Below are 26,586 nucleotides of genomic sequence, written 5' to 3'. Positions count from 1 at the left end.
AAGGGTATTTTGGTTTATACAACCAGAAACCTCTTTAATGTCTAGGACTGGTTAAAGTGTACTAAATCTTATGCAGTAAAGAGTGAGGTATGTGTCATTAAATATATACTGAGGTAGGAAAATCACCAAGATGGATCTTCAAGTGAAAACAATGTGTTACAAACATTGTACTTAAAAAGCTTAGTGGAGGCCGGTGCCACGGCTCACTAGGCTAATCCTCTGCCTGTGGCGCTGGCACCCTGGGTTCTAGTCCTGGCTGCTCCTCTTCCAGCTCTCTGCTGTGGCCTGGGAAGGCAGTAGAGGATGGCCCAGGTGCTTGAGCCCCTGCACCCGCATGGGAGACTGGGAGGAAGCACCTGGCTTTGGCGCGGCGCAGCGTGCCGGCCATGGCAGCCGTTTGGGGGGTGAACCAACAGAAGAAAGACCTTTCTCTCTCTCCCTAACTCTGCCTGTCAAAAAAAAAGCTTAGTGACACTGCTCCTGGTTCATTTATACTATAATACCAAGACTTAGTAATGACAATGATACAAAACTGCACTTACCTCTTTGAAAAGAAACAAAAGACACACTTCAGCAGGTAATGGCAAACCTGAATCGGAAAGATAGTAAAACTATTTTTATATAAACATTAACTTTTACTTTATGGTAAATGTAAAAATTAATAACTCACAGTCAGTTTTGAAGTTTTCTGCTTTACATATAGGATCATGACATTTTTGATACCAAACTTCATTTTTCAGATCAACCAGAATCCTTTGTTTAAAAAAAGAAAAGTATTAATACCTAAGCTGTATAGAAAATTAAATCCAACTCAATGCTGTCTAAAAGAAACATGACTAAATCTTCAACTAAAAAGTAAAAAGGAAAGAAGATACACAACAAACAAAACCAGTTGCCTAAAATATCACACAAAATGGACTTCAGGAGGAAAACGCACACACTGACAGAAGATCTCCCCAAAAGATAGCTCTCTCCCTGTGTCCATCAAATTGCACAAAATGGAATTTGAGCATTGGTCTTTAAGAGGCGCATATTACTTACACATATACATACTATTACATGTAATATTTCACAGCTAAAAATAATTGGATATAATCTTATTTTTTTTGTAAATGTCCACGCACAGAAGACTAGAAAGATGCATCAGTGCTAACTAGTTTTCACTGGGTTATAGGACTGTGGGGATCTTTTTTGGTGACAGCTTGGTGTATTGAGCATATAATTCTAAGATTTATTTATTTTTAAAGAGAGGGAGGGAGAGAGGGAAACACACATGGAAGCAACAGAGATTTCTATCCACACTGGCTCTTTCCCAGTGTGGCTACAAACTGCCAAAGCCAGGAGCCTAGAACTCCACCCAGATCTCCCTCACGGGTGACAGACCCAAGCTCTTGGGCCATCTGCTGCTTTCCCAGGCGCTTTAGACGGACAGGAGAGCAGCCAGGACTTGAACTGGTGCTCTGGCATGGAACAGCAGCACTGCAAGCTGCAGCTTACTGTGCGAGGCCACAACAGTGGCCCAAGAATAGAGCTTTTCAAGATTGTTTTTAATTTAAGAATATCAACCATAGCACTGAATCATGCCACACATTTTCCAACACACACTTGGATCATCTCCCCCTTCTAGCACATGTGCTATGTAAGAGTATCAGCTTTGACATTAAATATGAAATAACATTTCCCATGTTGTAACTAGATTTCTGTTTTATCCCCCTTCTGACTATATCCCTTTATTATTTTAAATTATATTTCTAGTTTTACTTCATCTTTTTACTTCCTCTTGTTTTGCCAGGAGCATTTTAAAAAATTACCTAAAACAGGGCCTGGCATTTCTAACAAGCATCCAGTAGCTCAGTAATGTGTGATTTATCTATATGCAGTTAACACAGCCTTAACCTCCAGCTCTGTAGCACTGAGGAGTTGTCGTCTTGCCATAATCGGCCCAGTTTCAATCACTTCCACAGGTATCTAGAACACCCTTTTCATCACATCCACTCCCTGCCTGCTGCTTGCTTTTTAGTCAATCTACTTCAGTCTTCAAGATTATAGACTATGCCATTTTATCAAAGGACAAATAAAGCTGCCATATGTTAGAAGCAATGTAATAAGATCTCTGAATATTATAAACCCCAACAAATGTAATAATCTAATTAGTTTAACTTGTTACATTTTTATATTGTCAGCTTTATTTCAAAGTTGTAAACATGGGGCCAGTGCTGTGGCTTAGTAGGCTAAGCTTCCACCTGCAGCATCAGCATCCCAAATGGGCACCAGTTGTGTCCTGGCTACTTCTCTTCCGATCCAGCTCCCTGCTTATGGCCTGGGAAAGCAGTGGACCCCTGCTTCTACGTACGAGACTCAGAAGAAGCTTCTGGCTCCAGGCTCCTCATCACCTCTGTTCCTGCCATTGCAGCCTTTTGGGGAGTGAACCAGTGGATGGAAGACCTCTGACTCTCCATCTCTCTAACTCTGCCTCTCAAATAAATTTAAAAACAATCTTTAAAAAAAAGTTATAAACATTCAGAATACATCTCAGCATTAATAAACAAGATTACTTACATGATGTTATTACTCTTGTGGGCTCTTCCAATGTTCTCACACCAGCGATATTTGAAAATATCATAAACCAACAACTGTTCTGGGAAAAAGTAGCTCCAACGCCTAATTCCTAAAATAAAGAATGTTTCTAAAGATATCATGACTCTATCATATAACAGTTAATAAAAAATAAGATGAGTTGTACCTCCTTTAATGTCATTTTTAGTCACCAAGGAAAGAACAAACTGATCGACTTCAGGGTAGGGTGAACACTGAAAACCTTCGATGGTTCCTACTGCAACAGAGAAGAATTATTTAAAAATTGTAACATCTGAAAGTTGAGAACTTAAATTTTAAGTTGCTGTTTAGAACAGTTACGGGTTTTGCAACCCTTCCAGTTTGGGTGGGTGTTTTTTTGGGCGGGGGGGTGGTTTGGCAATTTGCAGTTAGCTCATAGGTTCTTTTATCCTACAGGGAAGTAGATAACATTGATAAGGCCACTCTGTGGTCATGAGGACTCACGACTAAAACGAGAGCACTCTGTAATCATGTCTGAACAGTCAGAACATGAGCATTTTGCAAACCACAAAAATCACCAACTGGCCCCCTACTCTGGCCAACTGCTGTGGCCGTACCACCATAGCTTCAGTTTCCCTCTAGCCCGCCTGCATTCTAGATAACGGCTACAGAGCTACCCAGAACTGCCCCTGACAACACCCAACTCAGAACAAGCCCAGCCTTCCTACAAAGCAGCCTCCCACTGTTTCCAGGACTAACTGACTCAACTTGCTTGCTATGGGTGTGTTCCCTGTGGTCTTTAGGGGGCACTAACAGTTCAATTATATTTGTACCTAAAACTCTATTGTAATGTAGAATGATGCATTTAAAACTTCATGGAGGGGTTAATGTTGTAGCTCAGTGGGCTAAGCTGCTACTGTCAACACTGGAATCCTGTATCAGAGTGCTGATGTGAGTCTGGGCTGCTTTGCCTCCAATCCAGCTTCCTGCTAACATGCCTATGCAGAATATGGCCTAAGCACCTATTTGGGACACCAGGATGTCCTAGCCCCTGGCTTTAGCCTGCCCCAGACTTGACTGTTGTAGCCATTTGTGCGGGTGAACCAATGAAAACAAGATCATTATGTCTCTCCCTCATCCCACCCACCACCCACCTCTCTGTTGCTCTGCCTTTTAAATAAACAAAATTATATAAAATTCTATTTAAGTTTTTTTATTTTTTTTTAAGATGTATTTTACTTGAAAGGCAGAGTTACAGAGAGGCAGAGACACAGAGGGGTCTTCCATCCACTTGTTCACTCCCCAAGTGGCCACAATGACGAGCTGGGCCGATCTAAAGCCAGGAGCCAGGATCTTCTTGATCTCCCACGTGGGTTCAGAGGCCCAAGGACTGGAGCCATCTTCCACTGCTTTCCTAGGCCATAGCAGAGAGCTGGATCGGAAGTGGAGCAGCCAAGACTCGAGCCGGCACCCATAAGGGATGCCAGCTCTATAGGTGGCAGCTTTACCCACTATGCCACAGCAATGGCCCCCCTATTTAAGTTTTGAAGACAAATAGTTTTCTTAAAATGAAGTCTATATTTCCCTTATGAAAATAAGTGGAGAGATTTTAGAAAATATATTAATGTGGGGGCTGGCACTGTGGCATAGTGGTAAAGCCGCAGCCTGCAGTGCCAGCTTCCTATAAGGGCACTGGTTCAAGTCCTGGCTGCTCCACTTCTGATCCAGCTCTCTGCTATGGCTTAGAAAAGCAGTAGAAGGATGGTCCAAATCATTGGGCCCCTATACCCTTGTGAGAGACTGGAAGAAGTTCCTGGCTTCGATCGGCACAGCTCCAGCCATTGCGACATCTGGGCAATGAACCAGCAGATTAAAGACTCATTCTCTCTCATTCTCTCTCTCTCTCTCTAATTGAAGGCCCTCTCCCTGTTTTTGCCTCTCTAACTCTGCCTTTCAAATAAATCTTTAAAAAAATAAAGAAAATATATTAATGTAAAAATGAGAGAAGTGAGTTCCAGATCAATGTCAAGAAATACATGTTAAACAACCAGAGGAAACAAATGTGTAAGAAAATGTCACCCAGGCAGTTCCCACGTGTAGGGATGTGAGGAGCAGGCTGCAGCTCTTCACTGGCCACCTTCGGCCTGGCAGGTCAACTTGTCCACACTGAATGTGCTCTGGCTGCAGTAGGTGCAGGAGCTCCTTCAGTGCGAACTAGAGGTGCAAACCATATGGGCATTTGGTGCACCAGTTAAGTGCTGCCTGGGATGCTCACCTCCCATACAACGCTTGCATTCAAGTCCTCGCCACACTCCTGATTCCAGCGTCCTGCTAATGCTCAGACCAGAGAGCAGCAGATGATGGTCAAGGAATCAGAGTCCCTACCAACCACGTGGGAGACCCAGATGGAGTTCCAGGCTTCTCACTTCAGCCTGCCCACCCCAAACTGCCGCAAGCATTTGGGGAGTGAACCAATGGATGGAAAATCTTTCAAATAAATAAAAATTGATAAAATTCTAAAAAGCTGCAAATGCTGTGGCATTAGCAAGAGGAGATGTTCTTGTCTTCCAAGAAACCACTCCCACAACTCAAATGGTACAGGAGCTCTGGGATGCAAGACTTAGTCACAGTCAGGTACTGTCTATCTGGAGTTTCTTAATTTTGGTTGGAATGAAAGGCAGCCATATTTATTCTAGTCAGAACCATCTGGAGCTTACTTTGCCTAGAAAGCCACAACAATGGGAAAGAACCAAGCGCATGGGAAAACTTTCAGACTTCCATTACATCTTTTTTTTTTTTTTTTTGAGACAGGCAGAGTTAGTGAGAGACAGAGAAACAGAGAGAAAGGTCTTTCTTCCGTTGGTTCACCCCCCTAATGGCTGCTACGGCCAGCGCGCTGCGCTGATCTGAAGCCGAAGCGGGGTGCTTCCTCCTGGTCTCCCTTGCGGGTGCAGGGCCCAAGCACCTGGGCCATCCTCCACTGTACTCCCGGGCCACAGCAGAGAGCTGGATTGGAAGAGGAGCAACCCGGACAGAACCTGGTGCCCCAACCGGGACTAGAACCTGGGGTACTGGCGCCGCAGGCGGAGGATTAGCTTAGTGAGCCGTGGCACCGGCCTTTTTTTTTTTTTTTTTTTAAAGATTTGTTTGTTTATTTGAAAATCAGAATTACACAGAGAGGAGAGGCAGAGAGAGAGAGGTCTTCCATCCACTGGTTCACTCCCCCAGTTGGCCACAACGGCTGGAGCTGGGCCGATCCGAAGCCAGGAGCCAGGAGCTTCCTTCGAGTCTCCCACAAGGGTGCAGGGATCCAAGGACTTGGGCCATCTTCTTCTGCTTTCCCAGGCCATAGCAGAGAGCTGGATCAGAAAAGGAGCAGCCGGGACTCGAACCGGCACCCATATGGGATGCCTGTGCTCCTGGCCAGGGCATTAACCAGCTGAGCCACAGCGCCGGCTCTGCCATTATATCTTTTCAAGAAAACTTGAAGATGCCCTTCACACAGCCATTTTAACCCTAAAGAAAAGTTTTCTAGGGCAAATGACATAAGTTACAGGGAAGCTGGAATCTGCAATGAAGCTGGATTTAGGAGGCATATTCCAACTGAAGCAAACGATCATTGGCTGCTGTGACGTAATAACAAAGCTACTGAACAAGCCAGAATTTCAGATAACCATTTAAACATGTTTAAAGTACAGATTATTTTGCAGACTTTTTGCATACCACTCTTAAGGATTTTTATTTATTTCCACTTTATTTGAAAGGCACTGAGACAGAGAGATCCTCTATTCCCTGGTTCACTCCCCGGGTGCCTCAGGTCTGAGCCCGGCTGAAGGCAGGAGCCCAGAACTCCACCTGGGTTTCCCAGCTGGGACTCAAGTACTGGAGCCGGTACTGGCTGCCTCTGAGGACGCTTACTGGCAGGAAGCAGGATCAGGAGTGGAGTAGCAGGAACCCAAACCCGGCATTCCAACGTGGGCTATCAGAGTTTCAAGCAACGACCTGACTCCTACTGCACCAAGCAGGTGGCACATGGTTGAATGGGTTGTTTTCAATGACCAAAACCAAAATAAACTGTTAAATCTACCAAAAAAGTTACACTAACTTGTGGTCATATCATATGAAATTTTAGTGCCTTTTGTATCTTATCATAAATGGGTATTTTACATATTATATAGGCTTTATAAATTTAAATTTAATGGCTACAGAATATTGGTATGTCACCAATCCAATTTTGTTGTACCTTTAATTATTTTTGTTTTTCCCTACTTATAATAAAGCAATATACTGAAACATATTAATAAAAATATTTACTGGAGGGTTTATGTAAGGAATCTTAAGAGAAAAATCCGCACTTCTTCAGGACGAGAATGGGTAAATCCTGATAGGGCCGTTCTACAAAAACTGTGCAGTCACTACAAGCATGAGGAAGATCTCCCTGTACTGAAAATACAGGGGGAGCTCTGCAGGACCAAGTAGCAAACTACTGCAGGGTCCCCCTCTTGGACTGCGGACAAAAGCGTAAAGAGAATTTTTACTTTATTTTCATGTGTTTATCAAAAAATCTAATCACCTTATACTGTTTTGAAAAATTCCATACAATGAAAACTAGTAAATACTTTAATAATAATCTTTAAAACGATTTTTCACTTTGAATAGCAACCTCAAAGTAATCTCCAGTAATCAGCAGAGATGAATACTTAAGTTGTATGACCTTTTAAGGCAAAGTGAGTTTTTAATCATTAAATTCTGATAGAAAATTACTTTTAAAATTACCTGAAGGGCTGGTACTATTAAAGTGCTTCATTCGCTTTCTTTTATTCTGAGGTGTGTCACATGTTAGAATTCGTAAAGTATCTGAGAATCTGAAGAAAATAATTAAAAATTATATTAGAATTAAACAAGCAGGGATATATAGAAAGAAAACTAAATTCCAAATAGATCCGTAACTAAGCCACATTTCTCCACAAAAACACCAATTCTATTCATCTAAAAAAAAGTATGATTTGTCAGTTAAAACAATAAGAAATTTGTCAGTTTAAAAGAGTAGGATGATCACTGTTCAGCAGTTTTCTCAGGGGGAAGTCTGGCCTGAGAGTTAAGATGCCACTTACGACATTTGCATCACAAATCCAGGAGCCTGGGTTGAATCTCAGCCCTGCTTCTGATTCCAGCTTCCTGCTAACCTGCACCTGGGAGGCAACAGTGATGGTTCAACTATTTAGGTCCCTGCCACCCACATGAGAAACCCAGACTGAGTTCCTGGCTCCCAACTTCAGCCTGGCCCAACCCTGCATGTTGTGGGCATTTGGGGAATGAACTACCGTACTATTCCCCAAACACATGGAGCCTTTTAAATTTGTTATAAACCCGTGAATAAAAAAGAAAAAACCGTGAATAAGAGCAAAATATGAAGAAAAAAAGATTAAAGGGAAAAACTGATTAAAATTTACTCAAAGAAAAGGCACATTTGTAATCAAAAAATTTAGCCTTGGCTCCTTGAAATAAAAATATCTGGTATATACTTAGACACACAAAAGAAAAGTAAGATAATTTTTATTTTTTTAAAAAAGATTTATTTATTTATTTGAAAGTCAATTACACAGGGAGAGGAGGAGAGGCAGAGAGACAGAGAAAGAGGTCTTCCATCTGCTGGTTCACTTCCCAATTGGCTGCAACAGCTGGAGCTGAGCCGATCTGAAGCCAGGAGCCAGAAGTTTCTTCCAGGTCTACCAACAGGTGCAGGTGCCCAAGCACTTGGGCCAACTTCTGCTGCTTTCCCAGGCCATGGCAGACAGCTGGATTGGAAGTGGAGCAGCCGAGATTTGAACCAGTGCCCATATGAGATGCCAGCACTGCAGGTGGCAGCTTTACCCGCTATGCCACAGCTCCGGCTCCTGTAATCCTACATTTTTTTAAAGATTTATTTTTATTTATTTGAAAGACAGAGAGGTAGAGACAGAGAGAGAGAGGTCTTCCATCTGTTGGTATATTCCCCAAGGAGCCACAACAGCCAGGGGTGGACCCGGCTGAAGCCAGGAGACAGGAGCTTCATCCAGGTCTTCCATGTGGGTGCAGGGCCCAAGGACTTGGGCCATCATTCCCTGCTTTCCCAGGCACATGAACAGGGAGCTGGATCTTTAGTGGAGCAGCTGGGACTTGAACTGGCACCCATATGGGATGCCAGCACTGTAGTCAGCAACTTTACCAGCTGTACCACAGCGTGGGCCCTGAGGTAATCCTATTCGACGGAAGAGCCCTCCATTGTCTGTAGGATCGATATTGGAACACAGCAGGAGATACACAATTTTGATACAACTCCTAGACTCTCAGATCCACCACTAGTGCCAACTGACATCTCCCGAGATGCTAACATGTGCTGGGCACTGTTTTAAGTATTTTATGTGAACGGTTTTAACATATTTAATTCTACTAAAAATTCTGAAAATAGGTGGTATTATGTCCACTTTAAAAAATAAAGGAAGTGGGGCCAGCGCTGTGGCGTAGCAGACTAAGCCTCCACCTGCAGCACCAGCATCCCACATGGGCCAGGTTCATGTCTCAGCTGATTCTCTTCCGGTCCAGCTCAGGTAGTTGTTTTCATTCTTTATAAAAGTGATATTCATTTTAGAAAAACTGAAAAATACGTGATATAATCATTTAAAAGATGCAAAGAGGAGCTGGCGCCACGGCTCACTAGGCTAATCCTCTGCCTTGCGGCGCCAGCACACCGGGTTCTAGTCCCGGTCGGGGTGCCGGATTCTGTCCCGGTTGCCCCTCTTCCAGGCCAGCTCTCTGCGGTGTCCAGGGAGTGCAGTGGAGGATGGCCCAAGTGCTTGGGCCCTGCACCCCATAGGAGACCAGGAGAAGCACCTGGCTCCTGCCATCGATCAGCGCGGTGCGCCGGTCATAATGCCTCGGCCACAGTGGCCATTAGAGGGTGAGCCAACGGCAAAGGAAGACCTTTCTCTCTGTCTCTCTCTCTCACTGTCCACTCTGCCTGTCAAAAAAAAAAAAAAAAAAAGATACAGAGAGGAAACTAAGTGGCTAAAAATCTCAGAAAAGAGTATTTTAAGAATGGAGAGTCATTTTCTTGAGATAGGATGAATTTACACAATTCACTTTTTAGCAATATGCAATAGCATTCATGACTGAATAATCAATCAGGAGTATACAACAGTTTAATTTTTGCCTACATACCTGACATTGCATACCAAAGAAGAGAGGAAATACTGGTTTTCTTCAGGAATCGTTTTTGATTGTTTAGGAAAGAATTTGTTATCTTCAGCAATCTCCAAAGCCACATGCTTTCCTAGTTTTGATGACTTATACAGCCGGAAGTTTCTATTTCTTGTATAAACTCCTACATCAAAAATTAGTAAAGTAGTATGTATGAAATCTGTGCAATTTCCATGAAGATTCTGAAGAACCCTTGCAAGCACAGATTTCAAGAATTGTTTGCACCAAAATAAATTTATCTTTTAGTTTGATTTTCCATGAGCCTTTTGAGGTATGAAGATAATTTAGAATTGACATGGAAGAATGCTATTTCCAGAAAGTACAAGCTAGACAGTTTTCTATCAACTTTTCAATTGAAAATAAATGGGGGCCTGTGCTGTGGCACAGTAAGTTAGTTCTCTGCTTGCGGCGTCTGCATCCCATATTGTGAGAGGCCAGAGCCACGCCATGACAGGCTTCTCACAAGACAAAGGAACTGGCTAGGCCCAGGATGCTTCTCTGTGCTGAAACCTGACACCGGGCAGTCCTTGGTCTGCCAGGACCAGGTGGGGGCAATCAATAAGGTGGGCCATCCTTGGTCCAGCAGGGCCAGGGGAAAGAAGGAATGCAGACGACATAATACTTGTTTGCCTGGGGACTATAAAAACCCTGGTGGGGGGGGCAGCACCGTGGCTCACTTGGTTAATCTTCCGCCTGCAGTGCCATCATCCATATGGGCGCCAGGTCCTAGTCCCAGTTACTCCTCTTCCAGTCCAGCTCTCTGCTGTGGCCCAGTAGGCAGCGGAGGATGGCCCAAGTGCTTGGGCCCCTGCACCCGCATGGGAGACCAGGAGGAAGCACCTGGCTCCTGGCTTTGGATTGTTTTCTGCATCCTATTTGAACTCTTTATTTAACATAGAGTTAATCTTACGTATATAAAGTCAATTGAAAATAGATATCAGTAAAACATAAGAGTGGGAATAAGGGAGGGAGGAGGATGTTTTTAACTATTAATATATATAGTTCTGCATACATTCCTACAGACTTACTTCTAAGGATACAGTTAAAAATTTGTCAAGGGACTCCAAATCCCATTAAACTTGGTGGTAAAAATGCCATCTTAATTGTTGAAGTGATCATATTAACTGTTAAAGTGAACATATAGGCAGGATCAAGTGCCTGGTAATAGAATTAAAAAGGAGAGGATGTCCAACATGGGAAGCAGTCCACACAACAGACTCATAGAATGACAATCGCTTTAAATAACACTCTGACCTCAGAATCAGCCCTTAAGTCTTCCTGGTCTGGCTGAAAAGCCCATGAGAGCATTTCAAGCATGGAAAGCCAAGACACTGTGGCAAAAAATGTTCTACATGAAGGATCTCTGTGAGAGAGATCCCAGTGAAAATAAGTCGCCATCAAAGAAGGATGTACTTTTATCTAAAGGAAGGACAGAACTTCCACTTTGCTTATGGCCTTGTCCAAATACTGACGGAGTTTGTGGACTCAAAAGGCTTCCATAGCCCAGACAGCTCATTTCAAGAGCCTTGGGTGGTCACTAACGTCATACATCAGAGTGTTAATTGTTAAATTAACAACAGGAGTCACTGTGCACTAACTCCCCATGCAGGACCTTTGTCCTCAATGAGTTGTATTGAGAATTAATTGTAAAACCAGTTTCCCAGGTTTGTGTGTGTGTGTGTGCACGCACAAGTGCACACACAAATTGTTGAAATCTACTTAACATAGAGTTGGTCTTCTGTGTACAAAGTTAATTGAAAATCAATCTTAATGGAGAATGGTACTGGCAAGGAGAGAAGAAGGAAGAGATGGGTTGGAAGTGTGGGTGGGAGGGCTGATATGGTGAGAAGAGTAACAATATTCCTAAAGTTGTACCTATGAAATTTGTATTCCTTAAAAAATAAATTTCAAAAAAATTTTTAAATATTAATTTTTTAAAAAAGTTAATACAGATAAGCAGAATATCTTCAAGACCCTGGGATAAGCAAAGATATTTTACAGAATTCCAATAAATAACCACAGAGGAAAACACTAATATATCAGACTATTACTATTATTTAAAGGTAGTAACTTTGATTCATCAAAGGCACCACGGCTCAATAGGCTAATCCTCCACCTAGCGGCGCCAGCACACCGGGTTCTAGTCCTGGTCGGGGCGCCGGATTCTGTCCCAGTTGCCCCTCTTCCAGGCCAGCTCTCTGCTGTGGCCCGGGAAGGCAGTGGAGGATGGCCCAAGTGCTTGGGCCCTGCACCCCATGGGAGACCAGGATAAGTACCTGGCTCCTGCCATCGGATCAGCACAGTGCGCCGGCCACGGTGGCCATTGGAGGGTGAACCAACGGCAAAGGAAGACCTTTCTCTCTGTCTCTCTCACTGTCTACTCTGCCTGTCAAAAAAAAAAAAAAAGAAAAGAAAAGAAAAGAAAAAATATATATACTATGGAGAGAGAATTCTACAATCTGCAAGAGAACAGCTTCAAGTCACACTTAAAGGAGTTCCCACGAGACCAACAGCAGATTCCTCAAAAGAAACCTTACAAGCCAAGAGGGAAAGTGATATATTACAAGTTCTGAAGAAAAAAAACAACTGTCAATTAAGAACACTATACTTGGAAAAGCTCTTTCACAAATGAACAAGAAATATTTACTAAGATGAGAAAAACAGACTTCATCACCACCAGATTGCCTTACAAAAAATGCTTAAGGAAGTGCTACAGAGAAAAGCAAAAGAAAGATAATTATCACCATAAAAACTGTATAAAAGTTTAAAAATACTAGAAAAAAAAACAAAGAATATTCAAAATAAAAAGAAATTTTTAAAAAAGGACTAATTCATAACTTAACAAAAAATAAATTTAAATGAACTAACTTCTCTAAATAAAAGATACATATGGCTGAATGGGTTAAAAAAAAAAAGTCCAAGGGCCAGTACTGTGGCACAGTAGGCTACGCCTCTGCCTTCAGCACCAGCATCCCACAGGGGCACTAGTTTGTGTCCCAGCTGCTTCTCTTCCGATCCAGCTCTCTGGTAGGGCCTGGAAAATTAGAAGATGGCCCAAGCACTTGGACCCGAAAGAAGCTCCAGGCACCTGGCTTCATATCGGCCGAGCTCTGGTCATTTCAGCCATTTGGAGAGTGAACCAACAGATGGAAGATCTTTCTCTTTGTCTCTCCCTCTCTCTGACTGTAACTGTCTCTCAAATAAATAGATGAAATCTTAAAAAAAAAATACAAAAAAAGTTCAGTGATATACTGCCTACAAGAAACTTAAATCCCCAATAAAGAAAGACACCGGCTGAAAGTGAAAGGATGGAAAAAGATATCCCCTGCAAATGGAACCAGAAATGAGCAGGAATAACTGTACTCATCAGACAATATGACTTTAAGACAAAAACTGTAAAGAGACAAAGAAAATCATTATATAATGATCAAAGGATCAATTCATCAAAAAGATGACTTTAAGTGTTTTTGCAAGGCTACAGTGCCAAATTTCATAAAGCAAACATCAGATATAAAGGGAGAGATAAGCCCCAACACAACAATAGTGAGGGACATAAACACCGTTTCCATCAGTAGAAAGATCATCCAGACCAAAAGAAAAATCAGCAAAGAAATACCATAGTTAAACTATATCACAGGGGCAAGCATTTGGTGCAATAGTTAAGACATTCTTGGGACACCAGCATCCTATAGCAGAGTGCCTGGGGCTGAGTACTACATACACCCCTGACTCCAGCTTCCTGATATTGCGTACCTTGGGAGGCAACAGGTGATGGCTCAAGTAGTTGGATCCCTGTACCCAAATAAGAGACCAGATTAGCTTCCTGGATCCCAGCTTGGACCTGGCCCAGCTCAGCTACTGTGGGCACTTGGGAAATGAATTAGAAGATAGGAGAGCGCTCTCTTTGTCTCTTCCTGCCTTTCAGAATAATTAAACTGTACAATAAACTAAGTGAACCTAATGACATTTATAAAACATTTCATCCAACAGCTGTAGAGTACACATTCCTTTCATCAACATATTAAGATCTCAAGAATAAACCATACACTATGCCACAAAACAAGTCTCAAGAAAAAAAATAATCAAAATCATAACATTTGTCTTTTCTGACCACAATGGAATAAAAACTAGAAATGAACAGCAAAATTAACTTTAGGAATTATAAAAATATATGGGGCAGGCCAGTGCTGTGGTGCAATGGGTTAAAGCCCTGTCCTGCAGCATTGGCATCCCATATGGATGCCAGTTCAAGTCCCAGCTGCTCCACTTCCTATCTAGCTCCCTGCTAATGCACCTGGGAAAGCAGCAGAGGATGGATCAAGTCCTTGGGCCCCTGCATCCACGTGTGAGACCCAGAGGAAGCTCCTGGCTCCTGACTTCAGATAGGCTCAGCTCTGCCCATTGCAGTCATTTGGGGAGTGAATCAAAGAAATCAAAAGGGAAATATTAAAATTCCTTGAAACAAAAATAGAAACACAACAAATCTATAGGATACAACAAAATGTATGGCATGAAGCAAAAGCAGTACTAAGAAGTGTACAGCAATAAGCAGTTACATAAAAAAAAATCAAAACACCCCTAATGATGTATCATAGGTAACTGAAAAAAAAAAAGCAATTCCAAAGTTAATAGGACAAAATTACAAAAGTCAAAGAAGTAAATCCGAGAAAATAAAAATACAAAAGATCAATGATAATTTGGATTTTTGAAGAGATGAACAAAAATCCAAAAACATTTAACAAGAGTAACCAGAAAATGAGAGAAGACTAAAATAAATCCAGAGGTAAAAGACACATTATAACTCATACCAGAGTAGGAACTATTTGAAACTATACAATAAAAAAAATTAGAAAATCTAGAATAAATGAATAAATTTCTGGACAACACAACTACTCAAATTGCACCATGCAGACATAGAAAACCTGAACAGACCAACAGCAGCAATGAAATTCAATTAGTAATAGGAAGTCTTAAAGAACAAGACCCAGAGGAAGCTCCTGGCTCCTGGCTTCAGATTGGTTCACCTCTGACCGTTGCAACCATCTGAGGAGTGAATTAGTGGATGGAAGACCTCTCTGTCTATAACTCTGCCTCTCAAATAAATAAATCTTTTTTAAAAAGAACAAAGCTGGAGGTATCACAATTCCTGATTTCAAGACATACTATAGAACTACAATAAGATAAAATGTAAACAACAAAAATCTGCATGTACTATTAAATCTCTGAAACTTTCAAAGGATAGTTCAAGTAAAATACTTCCTCATCCTCTTTTAATATGTAAATATATATTGTTAAAATGTGTCATTCAAGAATACCAGAGAAATTTCCTGACTGTTTTCCTGTTATTTCTTCCTAATTCCTATTATTTCCCAGTAATGTGACTTCAAGGATAGAACGGTCATGAACGGGGGTATTCTGTTTAGGGACTTCAACACTGGGTTAGAGGCACAGCATATTTATTGGATAATGTTGCTCTTACTGTTATGCATTATCTTTGCTTGATCCTAGGCCTACCAAAACTGACACACTGCACTTACCCGACTTAGATTTCCAAATTCTGGCACTTGATTCAGGGGCACTGGAAAGATAATCAGGAACAATTCTCTAACCTTGGTACCACTGTCAGCCCGAAAACATTGCCCCAAATTAAAGCCTACTTGCCCTCAACCTGTGTGCACTGCAGCTCTCTGAAGTGCTCAATGGCAAAAATGCTCTTACAGCTTTCCAAATCACAAGTTAGAACTTCATTAGGTTGTATATTACATCAGGCTGAAGTCTTGCCACACTAGAGCCTTCTACACACTCAGGTTCAGAGACCCAAACAGAGCACGGTTGGGTGCAGAAGTCACCAGTCTGTGAAAGAAGGCTAACTCGAGGGTCCGGCCAGGATCAAAAGCCTGCCCTGCCTCCACCACAAAGCTCTTCAGGGAAGAGCAAGCTCAGCCTTGCTTTGTGATGTGAGTACCATTTTTATATTGTTTCTCAAGTTGACTGAATCTGCTTTAAACTCTTGGCATGCTGGAGGGTGCAGGTCTCCCCATTCCCTCACAGAACTCCCTGAACACTTGGAGCAGAGCATGCCACAGGCACTCTCGTTCAGAGCCCAGGCCAGGCTGGGGCTTCTGTTCCACAGGGATCGCCCCAAGATCTCTGAACTGAAGCCTTGTGGATTCTCCAAGCCTAAGCGGGCTGATCACATTCTGTTCCTGACCTGCACTGTCGCTGGGGAGCGCGATGATAATGAGATGATAATGAGAACCCTGTGCACAGTGACAGTGAGCATGGACAGGTGTCTCACAAGAGGACATCAGGACAGTCAGAAAGAAACAACTGTCAATGTTACTTACCTAGATCTACAAAAAGATGCTTTTCTCCCACATTATTCTTCACAACTAAAAATGAAAGATCAGGATCGCTTTGCTTCACTGATCCCAGCTGCCTCGGCTTCTCTGAATTCAGTGTCCAGCTCTCTCCTGTGTCCTTATCTGGGGACATTTTGTTATATGAAGCCCCTTGTTTTGTTGGTGCTTCAGAAAAGTGGGAAAATCCCTGGTCCACTGTCTCTGAAATGCTATCATCATCTTCACTGGCAATTAACTGAAGAGCAGGCTGCAAAATTTTTCTCACAAAATTACCTAAGGAAAAAAAGGTGTTATGATTAATTCTTTCATGTGAACTGGAATTCAAGATTCAGATTCAAATCTGCACATGAAAGGCGTTTCCTTTGATTTCTGCTTTTAAAATTGTTTTGGTAGAAACTATAACACATCTCTCTTCCTTCAAGCTATGCAATCTTTTACTTTTTAAATTTCCATTGGCAGGAAGCTTGTTGCAATTTGGAAACAAACCATTTTAGAAGAGAAAGTTAATTTGAGGTGTGTCAATGTTGCTAGCATAGATCTAACCCTAACATGTCATCAAAAAAGCACCATTTTTTAAAGAACTTCTTTTTAGAGTTTCTATTTTGAGAGGCAGAGAGCCATAGAGACAAACTGAATTCCCTTCCACTGGTTCACTCCCCAAATGCCCACAACAGACCGGCTGGGCCAAATCAAAGTCAGGAGCTAGGAACTCAACGTATATCTCACAGGAGCATGGCAGGGACCACTATTTGAACCATCACCTGCTGCCTCCCAGGCTAATAGCAGAAAACTGTGATCAAAAGTGGAGCCAGACTCAAGCTGAGGCACTCTGATATGGGATGTGTGTTTCCCAAGCAGGGTCTTAACCACTAGGCTAAACGCCTGTCCTCATCACTTTGATTAATGAGAACAGAGTTGAATTGTTTTTGCTATTAATGAATAAAGAACACAGTTTATATGAGGAAATGGCTCCAAGACGATGGTGAGAAACACTGCGAGAACCTCTGCCTTACCCTCCTGGTATCCAGATGGTGGCAAACTTCTTAGGAACTCATTCTCTCTCCTTTGCCTGCCACGGCATGCCAGGAGAACCGTGCCTCCCACAGCTGAAAGGCTGTGGCTCCTGCTATCCCTCCCCCACATTTGTTGTGGGATGGCCTATGGCCTTGGGGGTAAAAAAGTATAAAAATATACTTTTCCCAACTACATTTATCCTGAAAGTTCTGAATAACAGAGGTTCAGAAAAAAAGTGGAGAGAGTGTGATCTTAGCGAAGAATTAGGAAGAAAGCCACAGAAGAAATGACATGCAAATTAGAGGGACATTTGGACCTATATGGAGGATGTGGACACACCCAACTCAGGACCAGCAGCTGAGAACTTCAGCACCAGCTGTGGAGAGTGCAGTGAGACCAGACTGTAGCAGCCCAAGCCACTGGTGATAAAGCTGTGGTAAAAGCCCAGCAGGAATCCAGCTTGGAGCCCTGTGGGGGACAGTGTACCTGCCAAACTAGAAGAGAAAAAAAGGTGGCATGTTCCTCTCTCCCCGCCCACCCTGCACCAGCATCCTGTAACAAGCCGAGGGAGGGTGGGCACTATTTGGACTTATGTAAGAGCTACACCAGTTCATGTCCATGCGCCCAGCGACTAGCCAAGCTGAGACACCCGAGACTGGCTGGGAGAACCGAAGGGGCTGAGTGCTTGTGACCGTGGGAGGCTTGTGAGCCTGGACTGTGAGAAACGCTTGGCTGTGTGGGAGGGCTCAGGGTGTGCATGGGACTTTGCACAGTCACTGTGGGAGGCTCCCCATGCTCCTGGATTCCCTGGTGAGGGTCATTGCTATGGAATCCATGGTCACATCAAGGACTGCTCAGATTCGCTGGGTGCTTCTTGTGGCAGTGCAGATGCATATTGTACCCACTAGGGCTAGCACCCAGGCACTGGTCTCCTTTGAGGAGAGGAGGTGAGCAAGAGAATAAGCCAATAGAGCAGAACAAACCTGCTCTCTGCTAAGTAAGTAAGTAAGTAAATAGAAGATTTACCAAATCAAAATGAAATCTTGGAAATAAAGAATTCAATAGAACAAGTAGAAAATGCAATGGAAATCCTTAGCAACAGACTCAGTGAAGCAGAAGAAAGAATATCCAAGTTAAAGACAGATTGCTGGAAATTTTATAGTCAGACCAAAAAAAGAAAAATTAGAAAACTAAAAAACACTGTTGGACATCTATGGGATACTATCGAACGACCCAAAACAAACAAAATTGATACACCATTGGCCCAATTAAAAAAAAAGGGGAGAAGACCAAAATCAATAAAATTAGAGATGAAAGAGAAAATTTAACAACAGACACCACAGGAATAAAAAGAATCATCAGGAATTACTACAAAAAGCTGTATGCCAACAAACTGGGAAACACAGAAGAAATGGATAGATTCCTGGACACATACAACCTACCTAAATTGAGCCATGAAGACACAGAAAACCCAAACAGATCAACAGTCCAGACAGAAATTGAATCAGTAATAAAGACCCTCCCAAAAAAGAAAAGCCCAGGACCAGACACCTTCACTGCTGAATTCTACCAGACATTAAAGAACTAACTCCAATTCTTCTCAAGCTATTCAAAAGAACTGAAAGGGAGGGAATCCTCCCAAATTCCTTCTATGAAGACAGCATCACCTTAATTCCTACACCTGTACAAAAGAACTACACAGATACAAAGAGAACTACAGACCAATTTCCCTGATGAACACAGATGCAAAAATCTTCAACAAAATTCTAGCCAACTGAATCCAAAAACACATCAGAAAGATCATTCACCTATAACAAGTGGGATTTATCCCTCCCTGGTAGGCAAGGATGGTTCAACATTTGCTAATCAATGTGATATACCACATTAACAAACTGAAAAACAAAACCCATATGATTATCTCAATAGATGCAGAGAAAGCATTTGGTAAAATACAACACCCTTTCATGATGAAAACTCTAAGCATTCTTCAACACAATCAAGGCAATTTATGACAAACCCATGGCCAGCATCCTATTAAATGGGGAAAAACTGGAAGTACCCCACAGAGATCTGGAACCAGACAGGGATGTCCACTCTCACCATTACTATTCAATATAGTCCTGGACGTTATAGCCAGAGCCATTAGGCAAGAAAAAGAAATCAAAAGGATACAAATTGGGAAAGAGGAAGTCAAACTATCCCTATTTGCAGATGGCATGATTCTATATATATGGGATCCAAAAGATGCCACTAAGAGACTATTGGAACTCATAGAAGAGTTTGGTAAAGCATCAGGATATAAAATCAACACAAAAAAATCAACAGCTTTTATATACACAGACAATGCCATGGCTGAGAAAGAACATCTTCAACAAATGGTGCTGGGAAAACCAGATCTCCACATGCAAAACATTATTTGAAAGTCAGAGTTACACAGTGAGAGGAGAGGCAGAGAGAGAGAGAGAGAGAGAGAGAGAGAGGTCTTCCATCTGCTGGTTCACTCTCCAATTGGCTGCAATGGTAGGATCTGCGCCGATCCAAAGCCAGGAGCTTTCTCTGGGTCTCCCACACAGGTGCAGGGGTCCAAGGACTTGGGGCATTTTCTACTGCATTCCCAGGCCACAGCAGAGAGCTAGATGGGAAGTGAAGCAGCCAGGACTCGAACCAGTGCCCATATGGGATGCCAGCACTGCAGGCAGCGGCTTTACCTGCTATGCCAAAGCACCAGCTCCAAGAAAGAACTTCTAAGATGAATCCCATTCACAATAGCCATACACACACACACACACAAAAATCAAATACCTTGTAATAAATTTAAACAAGGATGTCAAAGATTTCTACAATGAGAATTACAAAACATTAAAGAAATAGAAGCCACCAAAAACTGAAAAAATCTTCCATGTTCATGGATTAGAAGAAACAATAATTAAAATGTCCATATTACTAAAAGCAATTTACAGATTCAATGCAATACCAATCAAAATACCAAGGACATTCTTCTCAGATACATTAAAAAAATGCTGAAATTCATATGGAAACACAGGAGGCCCCAAACAGCTAAATCAATCTTATACAACAAAAACAAAGCCAGGGACATCACAATATCAGATTTCAAGATATACAGGACAGTTATAATAAAAACAGCCTGGTACTGATACAAAAACAGATGGATAGACCAATGGAACAAAACAGAAATGCCAGAAATCAATCCACCATCTACAACCAACTTATCTTTGACAAGGGAGCTATAATCAACCCCTGGAGCAAGGACAGTCTCTTCAACAAATGGTGCTGGGAAAACCAGATCTCCACACGCAGAAGTATGAACCAAGGCCCCTACCTTACACCTTACACAAAGATCCACTCAAAATGGATTAAAGACATAAATCTATGATCTGATACCATCAAATTAGAGAACCTTAGGGAAAGACATTGGCATGGGCAAAGAGTTCTTGGAAAAGACCCCAGAGGCACAGACAATCAAAACCAAAACTGACAAATGGGATTACATCAAATTGAGAAGCTTCTGTACTGCAAAAGAAACAGTCAACAAACTGAAGAGGCAACTGACAGAATGGGAGGAATTATTTGCAAACTGTACAACTGATAAAGGATTAATAACCAGAATATATAAAGAGATCAAGAAACTCCACAACAAAACAAACAATCCAGTTAAGAAATGGGCAAAGGACTCAAACAGGCATTTTTCAAAAGAGGAAATCCAAATGACCAACAGATACATGAAAAAAAATGCTCAGGACCACCAGCCATCAGGGAAATGCAAATCTAAACCACTTCCATTAGTATGGCTTTCATACAGAAATCAGCAAACAAATGCAGGCAAGGATGTAGAGAAAAAGGTACCCTAATCCACTGCTGGTGGGAATGTAAACTGGTACAGCCACTGTGGAAGACATATGGAGATACCTCAGAAATCTGAATATAGACCTGCCATATGACCCAGCCATCCCACTCCTGGGCATTTACCCAAAGAAATTAAATCAGCATGTTAAAGTTATCTGCACCCCCTTGTTTATTGCAGCTCAAGTCACAATGGCTAAGTCATGGAATCAACCCAAGTTTCCATCAACTGAAGACTGGGATATGTACACCATGGAGTACTACACAAAGCTAAAAACAACCAAAAAACACACAAAAGAAAGACCTAGCCATTTTCCACAAAATGGATGAAACCGCAAAACATCATTGTTAGTGAAATAAGCCAATCTCAAAGGGACAAATACTATATGTTCTCCCTGACCTGTGATAACTAATAGAGCACCTATAAGGCAATCTGTAGAAGTAAAATGGACATTTTAAGAAGCAATGTCTTTGGCCGGCACCGCGGCTCACTAGGCTAATCCTCCGCCTTGCAGCGCCGGCACACCGGGTTCTAGTCCCGGTGGGGGCGCCAGATTCTGTCCCGGTTGCCCTCTTCCAGGCCAGCTCTCTGCTATGGCCAGGGAGTTGCAGTGGAGGATGGTCCAAGTCCTTGGGCCCTGCACCCCATGGGAGACCAGGAGAAGCACCTGGCTCCTGCCATCGGATCAGCGTGATGCGCTGGCCGCAGCGTGCTGGCCGCAGTGGCCATTGGAGGGTGAACCAACGGCAAAGGAAGACCTTTCTCTGTCTCTCTCTCTCACTGTCCACTCTGCCTGTCAAAAAAATAAAAATAAAAAAAAAAAAGGAAGCAATGACTTTTAACAGCCCTTGTCTCGACTGCTGAGGAACAGGTTTTTTTTCACACTATTTGTTGAACTCTTAACAGAGTTAGTTATATGCATGTAAAGTTAACTGAAAATAGATCTTAGTGAAAAATAAGAGTGGGACTCCTGGGAACTTACCTAAGGGAAATGCAATCAGTACATGAGAGCGCTATCTGCACCTCCATGTTTATTGTAGCTCAATTCACAATAGCTAAGACATGGAATAAACCCAAATGTCCATCAACTGAAGACCAGATAAAGAAACCATGGAATATGTACACTATGAAATACTACACAGCAGGAATAAAAAAAAATGAGATCTGGTCATTTACAACAAAATGGATGAGTCCAGAACACATCATACTTAGTGAAATAAGCCAGTCCCAAAAGGACAAATACCATATATTCTCTCTGATCTGTGATAATAGAGCACCAAAAAAGCAATCTATACAAGTTAAATTGACAATTTGAGAAGCAGTAACTTGAACAGCCCTTGTCATGACTGTTGAGAAAAAGGTTTTTTTGTACTATTTGTTAAACTCTTTGCTTAAAATAGAGTTAAACATGTGTATCAAATCAACTTAAAATAGATCTCAGTAAAAAGAGTGGGAATAAAAGAGGGAGGAGGAAAACTGGGTGTGAAGGTGGAATTAGTGGGAAGAATCACCATGTTTCTAAAGTTGTAATTATGAAGTGAATGAGGTTTGTAATTGTAAAGCTGTATAGTTCTGCATACATTCCTATGGACTTATTTTTAAGGATATAGTTTAAAAATTTGCCAGGGGACCCCAAATCCCCTTAAGCTGGGTGGTAAAAATACTATCTTAAGTGTTAAAGTGATTGTATGGATAGGATTAATGGTCTGGTAACTACAGATAGAATTAAAAAGGAGGGAAGGCTCCAACATGGGATTCAGCCCACACAGAAGACTCAGAGTGACAACCCCTTTAAATAGCATTCTGATCTCAGAATCAACCCTTAAGGCATTCTGGTCTGGTTGAAAAGCCCATGAGAGCATTTTAGGCATGGAAAGCCAAGACACTGTGACAAAAAAATGTCCTATATGAAGGACCTTGGCAGGTGAGACCCTAGTGGAAAGAAGTGGTCATCAAAGAAGGAGGAATTTTTCTCTGAAGCGAGGAGAGAACTTGAACTTTGTTTATGGCCTTGGCTACAGATTGACAGAGACTGTGGGTTCAAAAGGCTTCCACAGCCTAGGCAGCTCATGTCAAGAGCCTTGGGTGGTCGCTGACATCACACCTAAGAGCGTTAATTGTTAAGTTAATAACAGGAATCACTGTGTACTAACTTTCCATGCAGGATCTCTATCCTCAAAGAGTTGTATTATAATTATGTCTAAGTGCTTGCAAAAGATGTATCATTTTTAGATGCTTCTTTAAAGTTTAATTTCACTTTTTAGAAACATTTCAAGAAGCAATGATTTTGAACAGCCCTTTTCTCAGTTGTTGAGGAGCAGTTTTGTTTTTTTTCCATGCAAATTGTTGAACTCTTTTAATTTTTTTTTTTTTTTTGACAGGCAGAGTGGACAGTGAGAAAGACAGAGAGAAAAATCTTCCTTTCCTGTTGGTTCACCCTCCTATTGCTGCCGCGCGCACCGCGCTGATCCCAAGGCAGGAGCCAGGTGCTTCTCCTGGTCTCCTATGGGGTGCAGGGCCCAAGCACTTGGGCCATCCTCCACTGCCCTCCCGGGCCATAGCAGAGAGCTGGACTGGAAGAGGGGCAACCGGGACAGAATCTGGCGCCCCGACCAGGACTAGAACCTGGTGTGCTGGCGCCGCAGGCAGAGGATTAGCCTATTGAGCTGCGGCGCCGGCCAAATTGTTGAACTCTTTTATAGAGTTGGTCTTCTGTGTATAAAGTTAACTGAAAATCGATCTTAGTGGAGGATGGGACTGGGAATGGGAGAGGGAGCAGGAGGAGGGGTGGGAGAGTGGGTGAGAGAGCAGGTATGGTGAGAAGAATCACTATATTTCTAAAGTTGTACTTATAAAATGCATGAAGTCTGTATTCCTTAAAAGGTTTCTTTGGGGGGGGAGGATAATAGTGGGAATTGTAGAGGGAAGAGGTAGAGGGTGGGGTAGAGGGTGGGAGAGCAGGTACAATGAGAAGAATCACTATGTTCCTAAAGTTGTAGTTATGAAATGTATGACGTTTGTATTCATTAAATAAAAGGTTTCTCAGGGGAAAAGGAGACTAAAGATTTAAACCTCAAAAAATGATTATTCAGATATTATTAAATGCCCTGCCTTGCTTACTTAAAAAAAAACAAAAACAACAACAACAAAAAAAAAACAGTGATCCACACTACCATGAGAAGTTGGCAGGGCAACATGGAATTCTTTAAACTCTCTCTCTCTATAAATATATATATATATATATATATATATATATATATCCTATATCACAAGATCAAGTGACAATTTGGCTTTTACACTGCTGTTGTGTGTAGCAATACTGGTGAAATGCAATACTATAAGAAATTACTTAATTTTAATCTCTGGAAGTGTCACAGTCTGGATTTGTCACTTCATTTACCAGGAAGCCTTTAGTACTTAAAATCACAGGATTAATTACTTTCCTACTTAAAGAAATAAGTACAATTTCTTGTAAAACATCAAAATGAAAGCAAAAGCTTTTGATCCAATGATACACAGACATGATTACTTCTGGAATTAGAGAGAAGGTAAACACCGAGAGGAAACAATGACACATCAAAGGACAACAAAGCAATATAAACATAAATTGACGAAGTTAGTTTTCCTGGAAATTTAAAATTCTATCTGCTTGACTCTAGACAATAAGCGAAGTGAGTCTACAGTTGCAGATGTTTGACAGTAGCACTGAAGAGGCCGGCTAAGCCTCTGAACCTTGGCAAGGAGCTAATGTGTCCATGGCACAATGACAGCCAGTCACGTGAACACCAACATACTGTCCCCCCCCCCCCCCAACAGCTCTGCCTTCTGTTTCCAGGCTTCAGTCTTATTACCCCATCCCCTCTTTGGTCTATCTCAGTGGCAGGGACTATCTCAAAAGAACTAACCAATCACAGATATCTGCAGTACTACAGTAAATTGGCATAAGAGCTTCTTTGCAAAGATCAAAGTCTGATCACTCACATTTAACTTTGTTCCCTTTCCCAAAAGGCTAACAATAACAACTAGAAATATTATCAAGAGGGAGGGGAACTGAAGGGAAATTTTTGACTGCTTCATATTCTCCGCCTCTCTGATTCTGGAAGTACACGATTTAAGAGGAAAGAGCCTCAGAAGACATTCCATTTATCAGGCCTGATTATGGCTTTAGCTTTAGTTACATTAGATTGTCGACTGATCCCCAAGTTAACCGCAAACTCCAAACTCTATTCCTTTGCTTGTGCTATTCTAATAAAGCCTGTCTTACCTTTGACTATATGAAGGAAATTCATTCACAGTCTAGAATGAATGTCATCTGCTTTCAGGAGACACTGTAGCAGACTGTGAAGGACCTGGCATACTTCTCTCTGCCCTTCTTCCCTAGCAACAGATTCTCAGTTTTTAGCCTCCTGGTTAGTATTTAAAGAGCAGCCTATGAGGAAGTATACATAGGGATCAAAGAAATATCCTGGCTAGGACTCTGCCCTCCATACTCTGATAATGCAGGCATGCTAAGTAGGCACTAACTCAGCAAATATTAAATGCCTACTTGTATTTATTATTGCTGCTGCTGTAGTAATGGTATTATGGACAATATTATTATAATGTAGTAATATACAATATATCTGGAAATACAATAAATAGATCAATCATATGACCCAGCTATCCTGCTTCTGGGTAAGTATCCAGTGGAAATGACATCAGCATATGAAAGAGATACCTTCATTCTCATGTGCTTTGCAACATCATTCATAATTGCCAAGCTATAGAAAACCTAAGTGTCCATGGATAAATAATGGATAAGGAAAATATGGTATACATACACAATGGAACATTAGTCAGCCATCAGAAGGAATGAAATCCTGACATTAGAGTTAAAATAACTGAAATTGGTAGTCATTACATTAAGTGAAAGAAGTGACACACAGAAAGTTAACACGTGTTCTCTTTGATACATGAAAGTTAAAAAATGACAGTCAATAAGAACTTAGAGCAGTGATTACTAGAGACTGGGAAGTGTGGGAGATAGAGGAGTCTGGATATGGGGTACAAGGTGCTTCATAGCACAGATGGACAACTACAGACCACAGTAACATGTTGTGTACCATAAAAAGAACTGGAGGAGAGGACTAGTAGGCTGTAAATGTGGAGGAAAGGTAGGGAGGTGGGTATGTTGGCTGCCTGCTTTGATCAGCTTATACCTTCATATCTTTTGAAATTTTGCACTGTATCCCATAAAAATGTGCTAGTATTACTTGTTAATCAAAACATTTAAAATAATTTTTAATAAAATATATATTAGGACATATAAGTTATAATGTAGCTCTAAAAAATTACAAAGGGAAAAGAAAAATCAATAGTTACGTCCTTAAAGAAATATTAAGTGGAATAAAGATAAAGAAAACAAGCAGCAGCAAATGCTCTGACAATAAGCACTGGGTGCTTTCTACAACCCTACGGAACAGTAACCTGTATCATAGGGTTTGGATGTGACAAAAAATGATGAATTGATATCTACGCTGAGTCTTAACAGACCGGGAGAACAGGAGGTATGGC

At 41.7% G+C, this 26,586-nt stretch overlaps 1 protein-coding gene across 11 annotated transcripts in view; it reads right to left on the bottom strand.

Annotated features, from left to right (window-relative positions):
- Positions 1 to 26,586, bottom strand: part of LOC149127789 (DNA-directed primase/polymerase protein-like) — a 36,295-nt gene that overhangs the window by 1,637 nt on the left and 8,072 nt on the right. The window contains exons 5-11 of one of the 11 annotated variants that reach the window (XM_089325589.1): positions 16,143 to 16,430; positions 9,757 to 9,919; positions 7,333 to 7,421; positions 2,744 to 2,830; positions 2,560 to 2,668; positions 671 to 753; positions 543 to 589 (exon numbers count right to left, since the gene is read on the bottom strand). In XM_089325589.1, coding sequence (XP_089181715.1) covers positions 543 to 589; positions 671 to 753; positions 2,560 to 2,668; positions 2,744 to 2,830; positions 7,333 to 7,421; positions 9,757 to 9,919; positions 16,143 to 16,430 — 866 coding nt within the window. Of the gene's footprint in view, positions 1 to 542; positions 590 to 669; positions 754 to 2,559; positions 2,669 to 2,743; positions 2,834 to 7,332; positions 7,422 to 9,756; positions 9,920 to 16,142; positions 16,431 to 26,586 lie in introns of those variants that run through there. The other 10 variants (XM_089325588.1, XM_089325591.1, XM_089325592.1 and 7 more) reach the window with 10 other exon arrangements.

Source organism: Oryctolagus cuniculus, chromosome 2 (genome assembly GCF_051225735.1).
Source record: "Oryctolagus cuniculus isolate XC-2025 breed Fujian yellow rabbit chromosome 2, ASM5122573v1, whole genome shotgun sequence".
NCBI lineage: Eukaryota > Metazoa > Chordata > Mammalia > Lagomorpha > Leporidae > Oryctolagus > Oryctolagus cuniculus.
This window is presented reverse-complemented; position numbering and strand designations above follow the sequence as displayed.